At 35.4% G+C, this 14,002-nt stretch overlaps 1 protein-coding gene across 4 annotated transcripts in view; it reads left to right on the top strand.

Annotated features, from left to right (window-relative positions):
* STRN (striatin) overlaps positions 1-12,389 on the top strand; it is a 106,944-nt gene extending 94,555 nt beyond the window's left edge. For 2 of the 4 annotated variants that reach the window (XM_012788425.3, XM_012788424.3), the window contains exon 19: positions 79-12,389. In XM_012788425.3, coding sequence (XP_012643879.1) covers positions 79-248 — 170 coding nt within the window. In that variant the 3' untranslated portion in view covers positions 249-12,389. The remainder of the gene's footprint in view (positions 1-78) is intronic. The other 2 variants (XM_012788427.3, XM_012788426.2) reach the window with 1 other exon arrangement.
* The last annotated feature ends 1,613 nt before the right edge of the window (positions 12,390-14,002 follow it).

Raw genomic sequence — 14,002 nt, 5'->3', positions numbered from 1 at the left:
AACTATAGATTATTTATTTGTCCTTATCATTTTCATGTTGATGTAATTTTTCCTTTCAATTTCCTTTTTTTGGTATAGGTCATGACTGTTCAATACGTTTGTGGAATCTAGAAAGTAAAACGTGTATCCAAGAGTTCACGGCTCATCGGAAAAAGTTTGAAGAATCGATTCATGATGTAGCTTTCCACCCATCCAAATGCTATATAGCCAGTGCTGGAGCTGATGCACTGGCTAAAGTCTTTGTATGACACGATGCATCATCTTCACCTTCTAGCTCTTTATAAATAATCAACTGCACAAAAGAGATACAGAAGACGAGGGCAAGTATCGACTCGTCCTGCCCTTTTGGTCTGCTGAAGGAGCACAGAGAACATTTGTTAAAGTATAGTTTTGCAATTCATATACTGTTTTCTAAAACTAAGGTTTGTTCAGGTTGCTGCAAGCTCGGCTGAATCTATGAGCCTGAAAACTTATAAATTTTCTCCCAAATAGGCGCTTTTATTTCTGAAGTGGTTCTAATTCGCTAGGCAGGCCTGAGCGAATGTAGGTTTAGCTTGTCCTTATTGAGTAAGTAGGGCATGCTACAATGGATAATTAAAAAGCTCAATAGCTGGGAATGAATAAAGGAAGAACGGAAACTTAGACCTAGTTCTCCTTTAAGAAATCTTATTAAACACATGAGGTAGTCAAAACAGTAATCTTTGTCATATCTACCATACTGACCCATTTGTGTATAAGGACCGGCAGTGTTAACATGAGTTTTTGATTTAGCTCTCCTTTCAGCTGTTCACATAAAGCACCTGACAAAGCATTTTACCTATTAGGGGGTAAAAAAAAATGCAATAATATGTTAAATATATAATTATTAAGAAATGCAAAACAAATATTTAGTTTGCAAGCAGATTTCTATATTGTATTACCATTTTGAAAATAGATTTGGTATCATTCTAAAGTTTAGCTGTCAAGCACTCACCATCATGAAGAATAGTTGATAGAGTCTGCTTTTACTAAAGGATTTAACTTACACAGGTTTGAAATTCTGTTTATTTTTAAGGATAAACAGGGCATATCTCTATAATAATTTCTATTTTGAAATTCACTTTATTCCTGTGATATTTATAGTACCAGAGTGATTATTTCATATTGATGAAATCTTACCTTTCAGTGACTGAAAAGATGAAAGTTACTTGCTAATTCTCATCAACACCCACATAACCATGCTTCAGATGATCTCTGTTCTTTCTTCTTTGTCTCTTACTTACATATTATCTGACACCTACCAAAAATAGTTCATAATTATTGTTTTAATAGTCCAAAGAGTATGGTTAACCTCAGGCAGCTGCTTTTGCAGAAGTACTAATTAAAGCAAATGTTTTTGTGCTCCAGAAGTCCTCTATTAATATTTCCAAGAAGAAGAGCCTCCCAGAAATCTGGATAGAAGAGTTCAATGCCTATTATTGGCTAAAAAGTTCTCTGTCTCTCCCTCTATCTATCCCTCCCCTACTGTTTAATTGGATATATGTTTTAGTTGGCAGTAAATCTATGTTGTTTCTGTGGAAAACCATATCTTAAAAGGCCAGGCTTCCCCAAACTCACCTTACCTGTGACCTACATGTGGTCAGCTTTTGGGTTTCCTATGACCCCACTGTCTGGACCTCATCCCTATCATAGAGACCTAATGCCTATAGCTGCCATGCTTCTCCTCATACTATTTGTTATTTGCCCCAAATGACAGAGACCAGTCTAGAAGTTATAAATAAATTATTAATGCCCACCTTTCACAAAAATGTATATATACAGTAGGCTCTCAGATTTAAAAAAAACTTATATCCATAAATATTTTAGCCTATTAATAAATTCCTACATTCCTATTCCCACATATTCCATTGTCATAGAAGTGACTCTTTTGATGATATGCACGTGTACTCCTTGAAGATGTATTCTAGGGGTGGTGTGGATAATAGTTGATAATATTTCTTTAAAATTTCTGTTTTCCTCTAAAATTCTGCAGTGTACAGGCAAATTTTCTTTAAAGGTCTAAGCTGAATTTGTCTGATTGTTATAAGATATGCTGTAGTGTTTTAACACAGCCACCTTTTCATTTCATCTTTGTGCTTTGGCTAACGAGCAGGCTAAAAGACTCCTTTTTATAATCAAATGAATTAACCCTAGACATAAGCTGCCAGGTGAATGTTTATATTTCTGTGCAAATATAGAATTCTACATTGTGTTCAGTAAATTTCTTTTGGTTCTTCATAGAGTGAAGAACGGTTATTGCTAACCTAACATTTAAAGAAGGATACTGGAAAATACCAGTTAGGTGCCCTTGTTATATTTATGATGGACAACTACAAAACTATTGATTGTTCTACCAGTTATTGCTTTAATTACCTTCTAAGATCATCAGTGCCTGTTTTACTAATGTTACTGAAATTCTGGAAACCAAGACACTCTCTTCTCCTGTTAATTTTATTCTTTATGGTTGAAATTTTTCTGTTAATGAGTGGGAAATAACCATGAGATATATAGACTATAGTGCAAATGATGGAACTGTTGAAAGTTCCTTAGAAAGCCAGTGCTGTGCCGTTGGAGACTGTACACAGAGAGTTTCTTCACTAGCACTGCATGATCTCAGCCTAGAAATGAGCCAAAGCTGTCTTCCAACCAGATAGTAGCATACATATGTGTCTGACTTTCCCCAGCCTATTGAAAATTCAATGAAAATTCACAGAACAAATTCATTATTCAAAGAGCTGTTGAAATGCTGTCATAGTGCTTGATTTGTAAATATTTTGGATGAAATGTATTGGAATAGTATGAAAATCAGCAGGAGGTTAAGAGTCCCTGCCTTATTTTCATATGCTATGGATACATCTCTGGGAGCTTGCAGCACCCTTCTCAAAACTCAGCTGTCATATGGAGCCCATTTGCTACTCAAACCATAGACAGATATTTAACATAAGTGATATAATGACCTTCAGTATTTTTCTATTGAACAAGTTTAGCAATTTTTGCCATTAAACAGATACTTAGTTATGCAAAGTATTTAGCTTTTATAATCATTTTAGTTATGACTAAAAGGGGGGAAATTGAGCTGCATCACTAATAATGAACTTTGTGAGAAATTTTTTGTTTATCTGACTTTCATTCCTTCAGTATTCTTGCTATAAATTTCTTTTGGAGATAATGATGAAGATTTATTTGAAAATGTCTAAAATGTATGTATATTTTATAAATATATATTATATATATTGTAAGAATATATATAATATATATAGACTATATATATAAAAAAAACCATAGGTGCATTTTACTGTTTTGTATTTTCATTTTTGGAGGCAGTGTACACAGCAAATAATGATGAGTATGGCGAGTGTTGTGCTGTTTGCTTTTGCAGTATAATATATAATTCTAAATGTTTAAATTGCTGTATATACTATATTCATTATAGGCTAGCATGCTTGTTTTAAAGATTGTCATTCTAGTTTATTAAAATCTGAATGTAAGAAAACCTGGCTATTCAAATGTGAATTGAAAAATATTCCATTCTCAGTACTGAACTATTTCCATTGAACATTCAGGCTTTTTAACAAAACAAATATCATCAAGAAGGCAATAGCTAGAAAATGAGAGGTGCCTTTAAAAAAAATACAAATGCAGCCTTACAGTGAGGATGAAGATTGAGTTGGGGGGGAGGGGGGACAGTGAGAGAGAGAGTGTGTGTGCGCGCGCGTCTGCACGTGCGTGCGTATGTGTGTTTACCAATTTGTGAAGGTCCTGATATGTGACCATCAATGTCTTTTTAATGTATCTGCTCAACTTCTAGGACTTCAGGGGACATTTCATGCACTGTCTCTGTGCTCTTCTGAGTACCATATATACTTTACAAGAATTTTGAATGTGAATTCCTAGAAATTTCAGTAGAGACAAAATAGCTGTTGTTTCATTATAGTCAAGTTCAGGTAAAAGGAAAAGTTATTGGTTCACCAAAATTATGGGATCTTATTAATGTTGGCTAAGTAAATACAGTTTTTAAAGGCTTACTTTTTTAGTACTTCATGTATTTTCCCCTTATACAAGAGCATGTTATGAAATTCCTATGTGATAAGATTCAACTAGTAGAAATTATTTTTAAACACCTGAACTAGTTAAAATTCCACCTAAGAATAGTCTTAAAGTATTTAAATGGCATCTCTCATATCTACCTCTTTGTCATTGCTGCCATTTTAACTAAAGCTAATCTTTATGACATCTGAAATGATGGTTGGATGCAATTTAAAAACCTATGTTGGTGCTGTTCTCAGGCTTTGTAATTTAAGTTATATTGTACTAAGATGTCACAAATCAGATTGAAAGGCTTAGAATTAATTTGGTTTTCTTTTGAAAAAATTGCTTAAAATTAATCATTAATGTTGTTAGTGAGTGGAGATAGTTAATCTCTGGTTGTTGTCTAACTGATGTTTTCACCCAAGAGCCAAATTATTGCTCAATTTACATGGAAAAAAGTTCTAAGTATAATTATATTCAGCTTTATTCTTTGAAAGCTATTTCAAGACTATTAAATACATAATCATTCATTTTATTTACTCAGAAGTTGCCTCCATTATTATGTTAACTTGTTTAGTTATTTATATAATTGCAGTACTTTAAGTGTTTGACACTGGGATTCAGGTTGTACAAATGTAGGAGCTGACAAAAATATGTATATTTTTGTGTAAAGTATCAATTCCTGAAGTTCATTCTAGGGGAAGGTCCAGAAAACTAACGTATCTGTGTTTAAAATAAAGGACAGGTCATTGGTAAATTATTTGAATCATTTTTACTTTTACCACTAAAAGCTTTTTATTTGGCCATATCCATCATCCAGCTGGATCTCCATGTCAGTGTTCCTGTACACTGACATAGGTTCACAGAATATTGAACAGATCCTTTATATCAGTTTCTCTTTTGTTTTTTAAAACCTGTAAAAAAGCAAATATTAGGCCAAACAGAGATCCCTAGATTCCAGTCATTTATTCTAACAGTATTCCTGAAGTGGTGCTTAGGGGTCAGAATTTTCTGGATCTTTGCTAGTTAAGCTTTAGGTTTCATTGAACTGGGACCACCATTTAAAATGCTTGTCATCCCTCTGATTCAAATTTGAAAGTTCATTTTAATTTAGATTAACTTTAATGTCTGCCTAGTTTTTTAATAGGCTGTGAACCAGTGAGTGCCTTGTTAATGTAGAATGATTTTTTTCCTGGTTGTGTGTTAACTCCTCTCTGAAAATGTCTCAGAGAATGGTATTTTAACTGACTTGTAGAGAGCTGCTAAATTTGGCATTATCAGCAATCAGAAAGTCTTAGGTCTACCACATCTCTCTATCCCTACTTTCTCCTCATTGTTTGGCTAAAGTTTGCCTCTTGTGAGAAAACAAATAGAATCCCTTTCTCCACACACTTTTTTTCAGTCCAGATTAAGATGTATCCCTTAACCCCCACCCCATCTATATGATCTAATAACTGTTTTTAGGAGAAGCTACTTCTTTGTAATACTGAAATCTACAGGTTATTTTGTGTCTTCTCAACTTCAGTTTACTAGAGGTGACCTCGGGGTATCATCAGTTCAGATTCCTAAATAACCCTTTCTCTCCATACTCAAGCCCCAACTGGTGAGCCCTGGGCCAGATTGTTTGATCTTCAGGTATTTTAAATTTTAGTTATAATATCAATTAATGTACATTAATCTAAATGCTAATTTTTGTGGTGCAAGAAGTTTCTTTTGTAAATTCAGGGTGTGGATAAGCTAATTAAGGTATCCATTTTTGGTGGCTCGAAGTGTATTATTTGTTTTTAAATAAAGTGTACAAATATAGATAATGTGCTATAGGTGTCTCATGAATTGTAGTATTTGTCAGATTTGGAATCTAACTGTGGCTTTGCAGTGAATCAGTTAAATTAATATGATCTGATTTTGGGTTTGGGCGGGGGGAGTTGTAGAGAGGTACAGAGAAATAAAAGGGTATAGACAAAGCATATGAGTCCAAATTAATGAACCAGTCTTAATTACTGATTGTGAGGAAGGTGGAGAAGTTTATCACTATAGAGAATTTGGGCCTTTGGAAAGCCAGTAAATTTAAATTCCTAGTTAAGATCAGGTCAATGATACTTTCAGAGACACATATATTTTATTTATTTTATTTTTTTAAAGAAACAAGGTTTTGCTGTCACCCAGGCTGGAGTGCAGTGGCACAAATCATAGCTCACTGCAGCTTTGAACTCCTATCCTCAAGCGATCTTTCCACCTCAGCCTCTTGAGTTATTGGAACTACAGGTGGGCACTATACTCAACTAATTTTTTTTAAATTCTTTTGTGGAGAAGGGGGTCACACTATGTTTCCCAGACTGGTCTTAAATTCTTGGCTTTGAGCAAGCCTCAGCTTTCCAAGTCCTGGGATTGCAGGCACAGCTACCGTGCCTGACAACACTTATATTTAATGATTAGATTTTGTGTTTTTCAAGTGTTCAGTTAAATAGTTTTAAAAATTATACACACAGAAATATATAAATTTAATGTGTTTTAATGTTTTCTTTGTTTGGCTACTTAACAGACAAGCATAAGTCTTCCACACTTCGCTGCCCCTTCAGATCAACATTATTATTCAAGGGCTTTGTCTGCCCAGAACTCACAGTTTCTTTGTTCAGTCTGGAGCCACAATACAACATGGAATTTATGAAGGTTGACGCTATCCACTATTCTTTGATGTTCTATACGCTGTTGTAGAAATGAATGTTATAGCTTTTGGTACGTACACACGTTTTTCAGTAGCGTCGGAAATGTCCCTTCTAATGAGAATTGAGACATGATTTGCTGGAGGAATTTTGGGGTCATCTAGCTCAGAAGGTCAAGAAGACTGCAAAGTTATTCATGGATTGATGAACCCTATGGGGTCAGCCTAGGTTCAGAGTAATATTCTGACCTGCATTGGGTTTCCCAAGCACCCTGAAGTTTTGAGGTGTCCTGGGATTGTTGCGGTACATAAGGTATCCCTAGAATATCTGAGAGTCTAGCATACCCTTTAATACAAACACTATAATCGTGAAATATTCCCACACTTGTTAATTCTCATTTACGATGACCAGAACGCTCCAGTTTTGTAAAGAAGCACACACTAGTTTTGCAACTCTGAAAATTGGAATTCACGTTTCCTGGAACACAAATTCTAACGTATTATATTTTGTATACTTTCAAAACCCACCAAACAGGAAAATGACTCATTTTAAATATCACTCGGACCCTACAAAACTTCAAGCCCTTTCTTCCTAATCGGTATTATGCTAAAGGTAATGGTGGTTTCCGTCAGACTTGATGTGATTATTTGGGTAAAAAAATGCTGCAGTATCCTGCTGTTAGGAAGAGCCTATTTCTTAAGAAATACTCTTGTCCCTGGTGATTTAGCCATTTACCTTACCAGGTCCAGATGCCAGCTCCTCATTGACTTTTTCTGTGTACCTCTTCAGAGAGATAATTAACCTAGTGATCTAAAGGAGAGCCTATAGTAAAATATCTGTTAAGTAGCACTTGGAGTACTACAGTTTGTATTGTTAGTTCATGTGCCATAGTTTTTTAAGCCATTATAAGATCCAGTGTATGTACCAGGTTCCCAATCTATAACCTCAAAGAGAAGATTAAATTATATAATAGCATCATCAAATTAAGGGTAATGATAGGGAAACGCATCATCCACAACAAAAATTCCCAAACTGAAAACTTTAAGAAAATGCACGGAAAGCAAAATTTTTAATTAATCATGAGTTGTAGAAAATAAGCAGCTTGTAGTTATATATAATGTGCTGAAATGTTAATGTATACTGCCATCCAACTACTTCCTTTTGTAAGTGGGACCAGGGCAGTAATTTTTGATACATAAAGAAGATTAACTTATCTTAGAGCAAAAGTAATTTCATCAGAAACAATTTGTTTTTTGGGTGATGATGTGGGGAAAGAAGTACCACAAAAGAAAAGCAGCTAGCCCCATGAGCCACATTGTTTTCCATTTCAACTTCAACGAGCTGGAAAGATGAGTACTTTTGACCTCAAAAAGTGAATGTTACCATTTCTGGTTGGTTTGTCATTGATCCCTGTTATCTAAACAAAAGATTTATAGGAAAGATATCAACAATAGCCTAGAGCCTCCTGGCAAAGTGTCAGAGGGCATTGTTTTTATTATACTATTTTAGGGAGCTTCATCAACATAAGCTCAGGTGTGTTGTACCATCTGCCTATGTCAGAATGGAGACCAGACATGTGAGAAATGTCTTAAATTGGCCAAGTGATAATCTCATGAAAAAATAGGAGAATCATGTTTACACGGTGAGTTCTGTTTTGAATGGTTTTGCCTGTGCTTTTAAAAGTATTTTTTTAAAAGCGTACTTAACATCTTTTCCTACAGCTCACATAGTTCAGAGTATCCTCTTAATAGAATAATTTCACTGCAGGTGTTTTAGAAAAAGAAAAACTGTGGTCTCATATCTTTTGACAGTTGCTTGTGAATAATACCTACCCCACAAGTACACAACTACTATCTAAGAATGATTTCTTATGTGGTAAAGGTCTCAGTATTTTGCTGACTGGAAAACCAGTATTTTTGTGCATAGCTTGCAGGTAAACATGGAGCCTTGTGCATTTGATACATGTTAAAATGAATAGAACATTAAGCTATAGCATCTACACACCACTGTCTCCCGTGAATAATGTTAATAGCAGTGTCCTCTCAGAGCTAACTTTAAGGTTAGGTTTAAGGTTTAACAACTTTAAGGTTAGGTTCTGCCAATTACTTTTCACATGGATTTTGAAAGTATGCAGGTTAAACTAAAGCAACATTAAATAATAATTTAAATAATCTAAATTCATTTAAGTGGAAACATTGTTTTTCAGTGAAGTAGTACCTATTCTGCTCCCTTGTATATCACGGTCAAAAGGGATCAAACTTTCTCCCAACTCTAAAACATTAAGATTTTCTTTTATTTCTTTTGGTGGTCAGCCTTTTAAACAGATAACACATCTACTGATTCCAATTTTTTAAAAAAACAAACAGATTTCTTTCTCTTTAGAAATATCATTGCTTTCTGGAGGTAGAAATTACTTTTAAACTTGAAGATTGTAGATCCAGGCAGTTTTGTGCCTTCAAACATACAATTGATAATAATTTTGCTAATAAATACACAAAAGTGATTTCCTGTGATTTTCAGAAATTATTTTGAGAGTTCAAAGATTGACAAGAAATATATAAGTTTATATTCTGCATTATCTTTCAAAATCTTCTGGGTGTGTTTTGAGTAATGGGGAGCAGGTAGTGGTGAAATTTTTTCTGAATGTCTTGATTCTTCCCCTTCTTTACCCCAGATTTTACATATTAAGGGCTGTTCTTTGTCAACAAAACAGTGAATGATTATTTGTTTGCTTCTGTACACAAATATAAACTCCTTGAGGCAGGGACCATGTTTGTTTTTTTTATATTCCCCTTAGCATGTTGTGTGCAGCCTAACATATATTAATAAAAAGTACTCAATAAATGTTTTTTGAGAATCAGAGAGCCCCTTTCAAAACTGTAAATCTATCCAAATCATCAAAAACAAACAAAAATCCCTGCCAGTCCCTAGGTGATGGTCAAAAGCATTTAGATCTGTGGAGCTGATAAGAGTGAGGTGTGCATCCTGATTAGAGCAGAATTTGGAACTCACCTCAAAGGTGGCAGTAGAATGGCCAAGTTAGCGCCCTCTCTATGGGGCACACTTCCAGTCTGGCCTGCGTGGGAACTGAGCAAAGCATGTTAGGGCAAAGGAGGAGTCTCTCTAAACCATGTTAATGGCCTCTCTTCAGTCCCTGCTCCCTCTTCTCTCCTCCCTCCCAACTCACTGGCCTCTGATTCTTTGAGGGGAAGCTTCCCCTCTAGCCTAGAGCCTGAGGCTTCCTTGACTGTCTTGGGCCCAGATAGTCCCACCTCCACTCTTTCCTTGAGACCCACAGATGGTTGTACTATTCATGACTGACTTTTTCTCCAAGGGGGTAGAGGAACATCCTCCCAGTGGAAGTTTATCTGGAAAAGCTTCCCTCTGGGGACCTTGCTTTGGAGTTGAAGACTCTGGGGCAAAATCCCTCAGGGTATTCTCAGGGTTGTTTTTGTCTTGAAGATTTTATGGTAATTATCCAAATGTTTATTAACTCTCCTAGGAGTATCTCTATGTCTGATTTTCTCACACCTTTGGAGTGAGGCCCAGGTGGCTTGAGAGCTTTAGCTAAACAGCTTAATTGTTTTAGGAATGAAATAACCAACAAGTTAGTTGGTTAATAACCAACAATCTTATTTATATTTAATGACCAGTTGACTTTAAACCATTAAAATAATCATCAACACAATGAATTATGTATGAAATATTCAACTGAATAAATCTCAAATTTGTACTTTTCTCACCTTTAAATTATTATAAATATTCCTTTAAGATCAGTTCAGCAGCAATGAGCAGGAATTTGGCCTGGACACAGGATACTTACTGTCTGTCAGACTTTAGACCAGCTAAGACTTCTGGATTGGTTTCTTATCTGTGAAATGGGGTTAATATTAATAAATCTGCCTATTTAGGTTGATTTGAGATAATGGATGTAAAACACCTGATAAAATTTAATAAGCATGCATCAAATAACTATTATTCACTCTCTGAATCCAGACTTCTTGTCATGTAGTTCTGTCACACTCCTGATAGCTTCTAGAGTATCAGGTATTTAGGAGAAATAGGGTTAAAATGAATATCAAGGATAGAATAATATTACTTAATATTTGGGTGCCTGCTACTGGCTCTACAGTTGCTGGCAGTCAGTAGAAAACAGACAAAAGCCTTTATCCGATGCACCTTACATTCCAGTGGGGGGAAACAAATAAGTTAAATAATGGAATAGTGATAAGTGCTGAGGAAGAAAAGCAGGGAAGGGGGATGAATTGATGTTTTTTAGGTTAAAAGTCATGCAAATTAATACAATTAATTAACAAAAGCAATAAATGAAACAATAAAGACACATAATGGCAAAACTAATCATCTCTCATCAAAATCCTTCATTCCTACCTCCCTGATATATATCTTTCTAATTATTCATACAAATATGTATGAATAATTACATATGGGTTTGTATTTGTCTTACTCTACATATTACTCTGCAACTTGCTTTTTCTAATTTAATGTGTACTGTGATCATCTTACCAGTCTATTCATATAAAGATCTCTTAAATTTCTTAGTGTACACACACATAATCTTATATAAAAGAAGATTTTTTTGGTGGGCCAGTCCAGTTTGCTTTAAACAAATGGGATAATATATATTCTCTACATCTCACTTTTCTCATTCAACAGTGTATGATGGAAATCCCTCTAAGTGTATCTTACAGCTTGCACTTCATTCTTTTTAATGGCTATGTAATACTCTATGGCAATGACACCATGACTATTAAATCTGTTCCATATTGATGAGTGTTTACTTTGTTACCAGATTTTTACTATGACAATAAACATTCCTATGTATATGTTTGTCACTATGATGGTTTTACTTCTATGGAATAGACCTCCTGGACTAGGATTACTGGGTTAAGGGATATGTATAATTTAAATTTTTAATAGATGTGGACATATTGTTTCCAAAAATTGCTGGAACAATTTATATTCCCATCAGTAAATGTATAAAAACACTTTTCGCTTAATACCCACTGACAGTAGCTATTTTAACATTTAAAAAAAGCCTGGTGAGTGTAGTGATTTTCCAGTGTTATTTTAATTTCCATTTTCATGACTACTATAAATCTGGACATCTTTACATGTGTTTGTTGGCTATTTGCATTGCACTCATAAGTGAGTTACCTGTTAGTTTTCTGCTGCATAACAAATTACCACAAATTTAGCAGCTCAAAATGACATGCATTTATTGTTAATAGCTCAAAGTTCTGTAGGTTAGAACTCCAAGGAAACCCAATTAGGTTCTCTGTTTAGGGCCCACTAAGGCTAAAACAAAGGTGACTGCCAGGGTGGGCTCACAACTGAAAGCGCTGGGGAAGAATTCACTTCCAAGCTTGTTGAAGTTGTAGAATGGAGGTCCCTTTCCTTGCTGGCTGTCAACGAGCTCCTAGAAGTTGCTTTCTGGTCCTTCCACATGGTCCCTCTCCATCTTCAAAGCTAGCAAGGGTGCACTAAATCCTTTCCATACATCGACTCTTTTGCTACCAGCCAGAGAAAACTGTCTGTTTTTAAAGGGCTCTTGTGCTTAGGTTAGGCATACCCAGGTAATCTCTGTATGTTAAAGTCAACTGATTAGTAACCTTAATAACACCTGCAAAGTCCCTTTCCCTTGTAATGTAACATCATCATGGGAGTAGCAACAGGGCAACGTTTGTGGCAGCCATCTTAGAATTCAGCCTGCCACACACTATATATATATTTTTTTTTTTTTTTGGGTGGGGGTGGGGGAGGGATACAGTGTGTCACTCCGTTGCCTGGGCTAGAGTGCCATGGCGTCAGCCTAGCTCACAGCAACCTCAAACTCATGGGCTCAAGTGATCCTCCTGCCTCAGCCTCCAGAGTAGCTGGGACTACAGGGGCATGCCACCATGCTAGGCTAATTTTTCTATTTTTAGTAGAGAAGGTGTTTCACTCTTGCTCAGGGTGGTCTCAAATTCCTGTGCTCAAGCTATACTCTTGCCTCAGCCTCCCAGAGTGCTAGGATTACAGGCAGGAGCCACCATGCCCGGCCACAAATATTCATATTTGTACCTTATGTTCATTTTTAATTTTCCTATTTTTGTCCATGGTTCCACTGTATTTGTCTTTTTATTTAGTTTACAGAAGCTTTTTGTTTGGAGCGTTTTGTATATTAAATAATATATATTAAGCCTTTCTTGGTGGCAAACATTTTTTTCCAACTCTTGCAAGTTGTCTGTTGACCACATTAATAAGTGCTTTTTCCATATAAAACCTAGCCATTTGGATTTCACTTAATTAAATTGCATATTTGCATTTTTGTTCACATTTAAAATTTTTATTTTCATTTTTATTAAAGTTTTGCCTATGTTCCACTTTTTTTTTAAGTTTGTAAGTGCTCTTTTTACATTATATATAAACCCTTTTAAATATTTGTGAAAGTTTTTCTCCAAATTTCTATTATTTATGGTGACCATATTTATAATATCTTTTACCATTTAAAATTTAATATATATTCAAGTATATCTATATTGTTTTATAAAATACAAACATCTGTGACTATAAAAATTTCAAAGTATTCTGTATTAATTAAGGTCTTCACCCCTGGGTGGTATGTATAGGCCTCCAGAATGGTTTCTATATGTTTTTGTTTTTTGTTGTTGGCTTTCTACGTGTAAGTCTTTACTCCATTTGAATTTTTTTTTTTTTTTTTTTTTTGAGACAGAGTCTCACTCTGTTGCCTGGGCTAGAGTGCTGTGGTATCAGCCTAGCTCACAGCAACCTCAAACTCCTGGGCTCAAGCGATCCTTCTGCCTCAGCCTCCCAAGTAACTGGAACCACAGGCATGTGCCACCATGCCTGCCTAATTTTTTTTTATATATATATATTTTAGTTGACCAATTAATTTCTTTCTATTTTTTAGTAGAGACAAGGTCTCACTCTTGCTCAGGCTGGTTTTGAACTCCTGGCCTTGAGCAATCCGGCCCCCTAGAGTGCTAGGATTACAGGCTTGAGCCACTGTGCCTGACCTGGAATTTTTTTTTTTTTTTTGGATAGAATGCAAACAATGGATCCAACTTAATTTTCTTCCAAGTGAGTTGCCAATCCAACACTCTTTATTTTATTTTATTTTTTTTTAATTTATTTTTTTTTTTTTGAGACAGAGTCTCACTTTGTTGTCCAGGCTAGAGTGAGTGCCGTGGCGTCAGCCTAGCTCACAGCAACCTCAAACTCCTGGGCTCGAGTGATCCTTCTGCCTCAGCCTCCCGAGTAGCTGGGACTAC

The sequence above is a fragment of the Microcebus murinus genome, chromosome 3 (genome assembly GCF_040939455.1).
Source record: "Microcebus murinus isolate Inina chromosome 3, M.murinus_Inina_mat1.0, whole genome shotgun sequence".
Classification (NCBI taxonomy): Eukaryota; Metazoa; Chordata; class Mammalia; order Primates; family Cheirogaleidae; genus Microcebus; species Microcebus murinus.
Note: the sequence above shows the minus strand (reverse complement) of the source record. Positions and strands in the feature narration are given on the sequence as shown.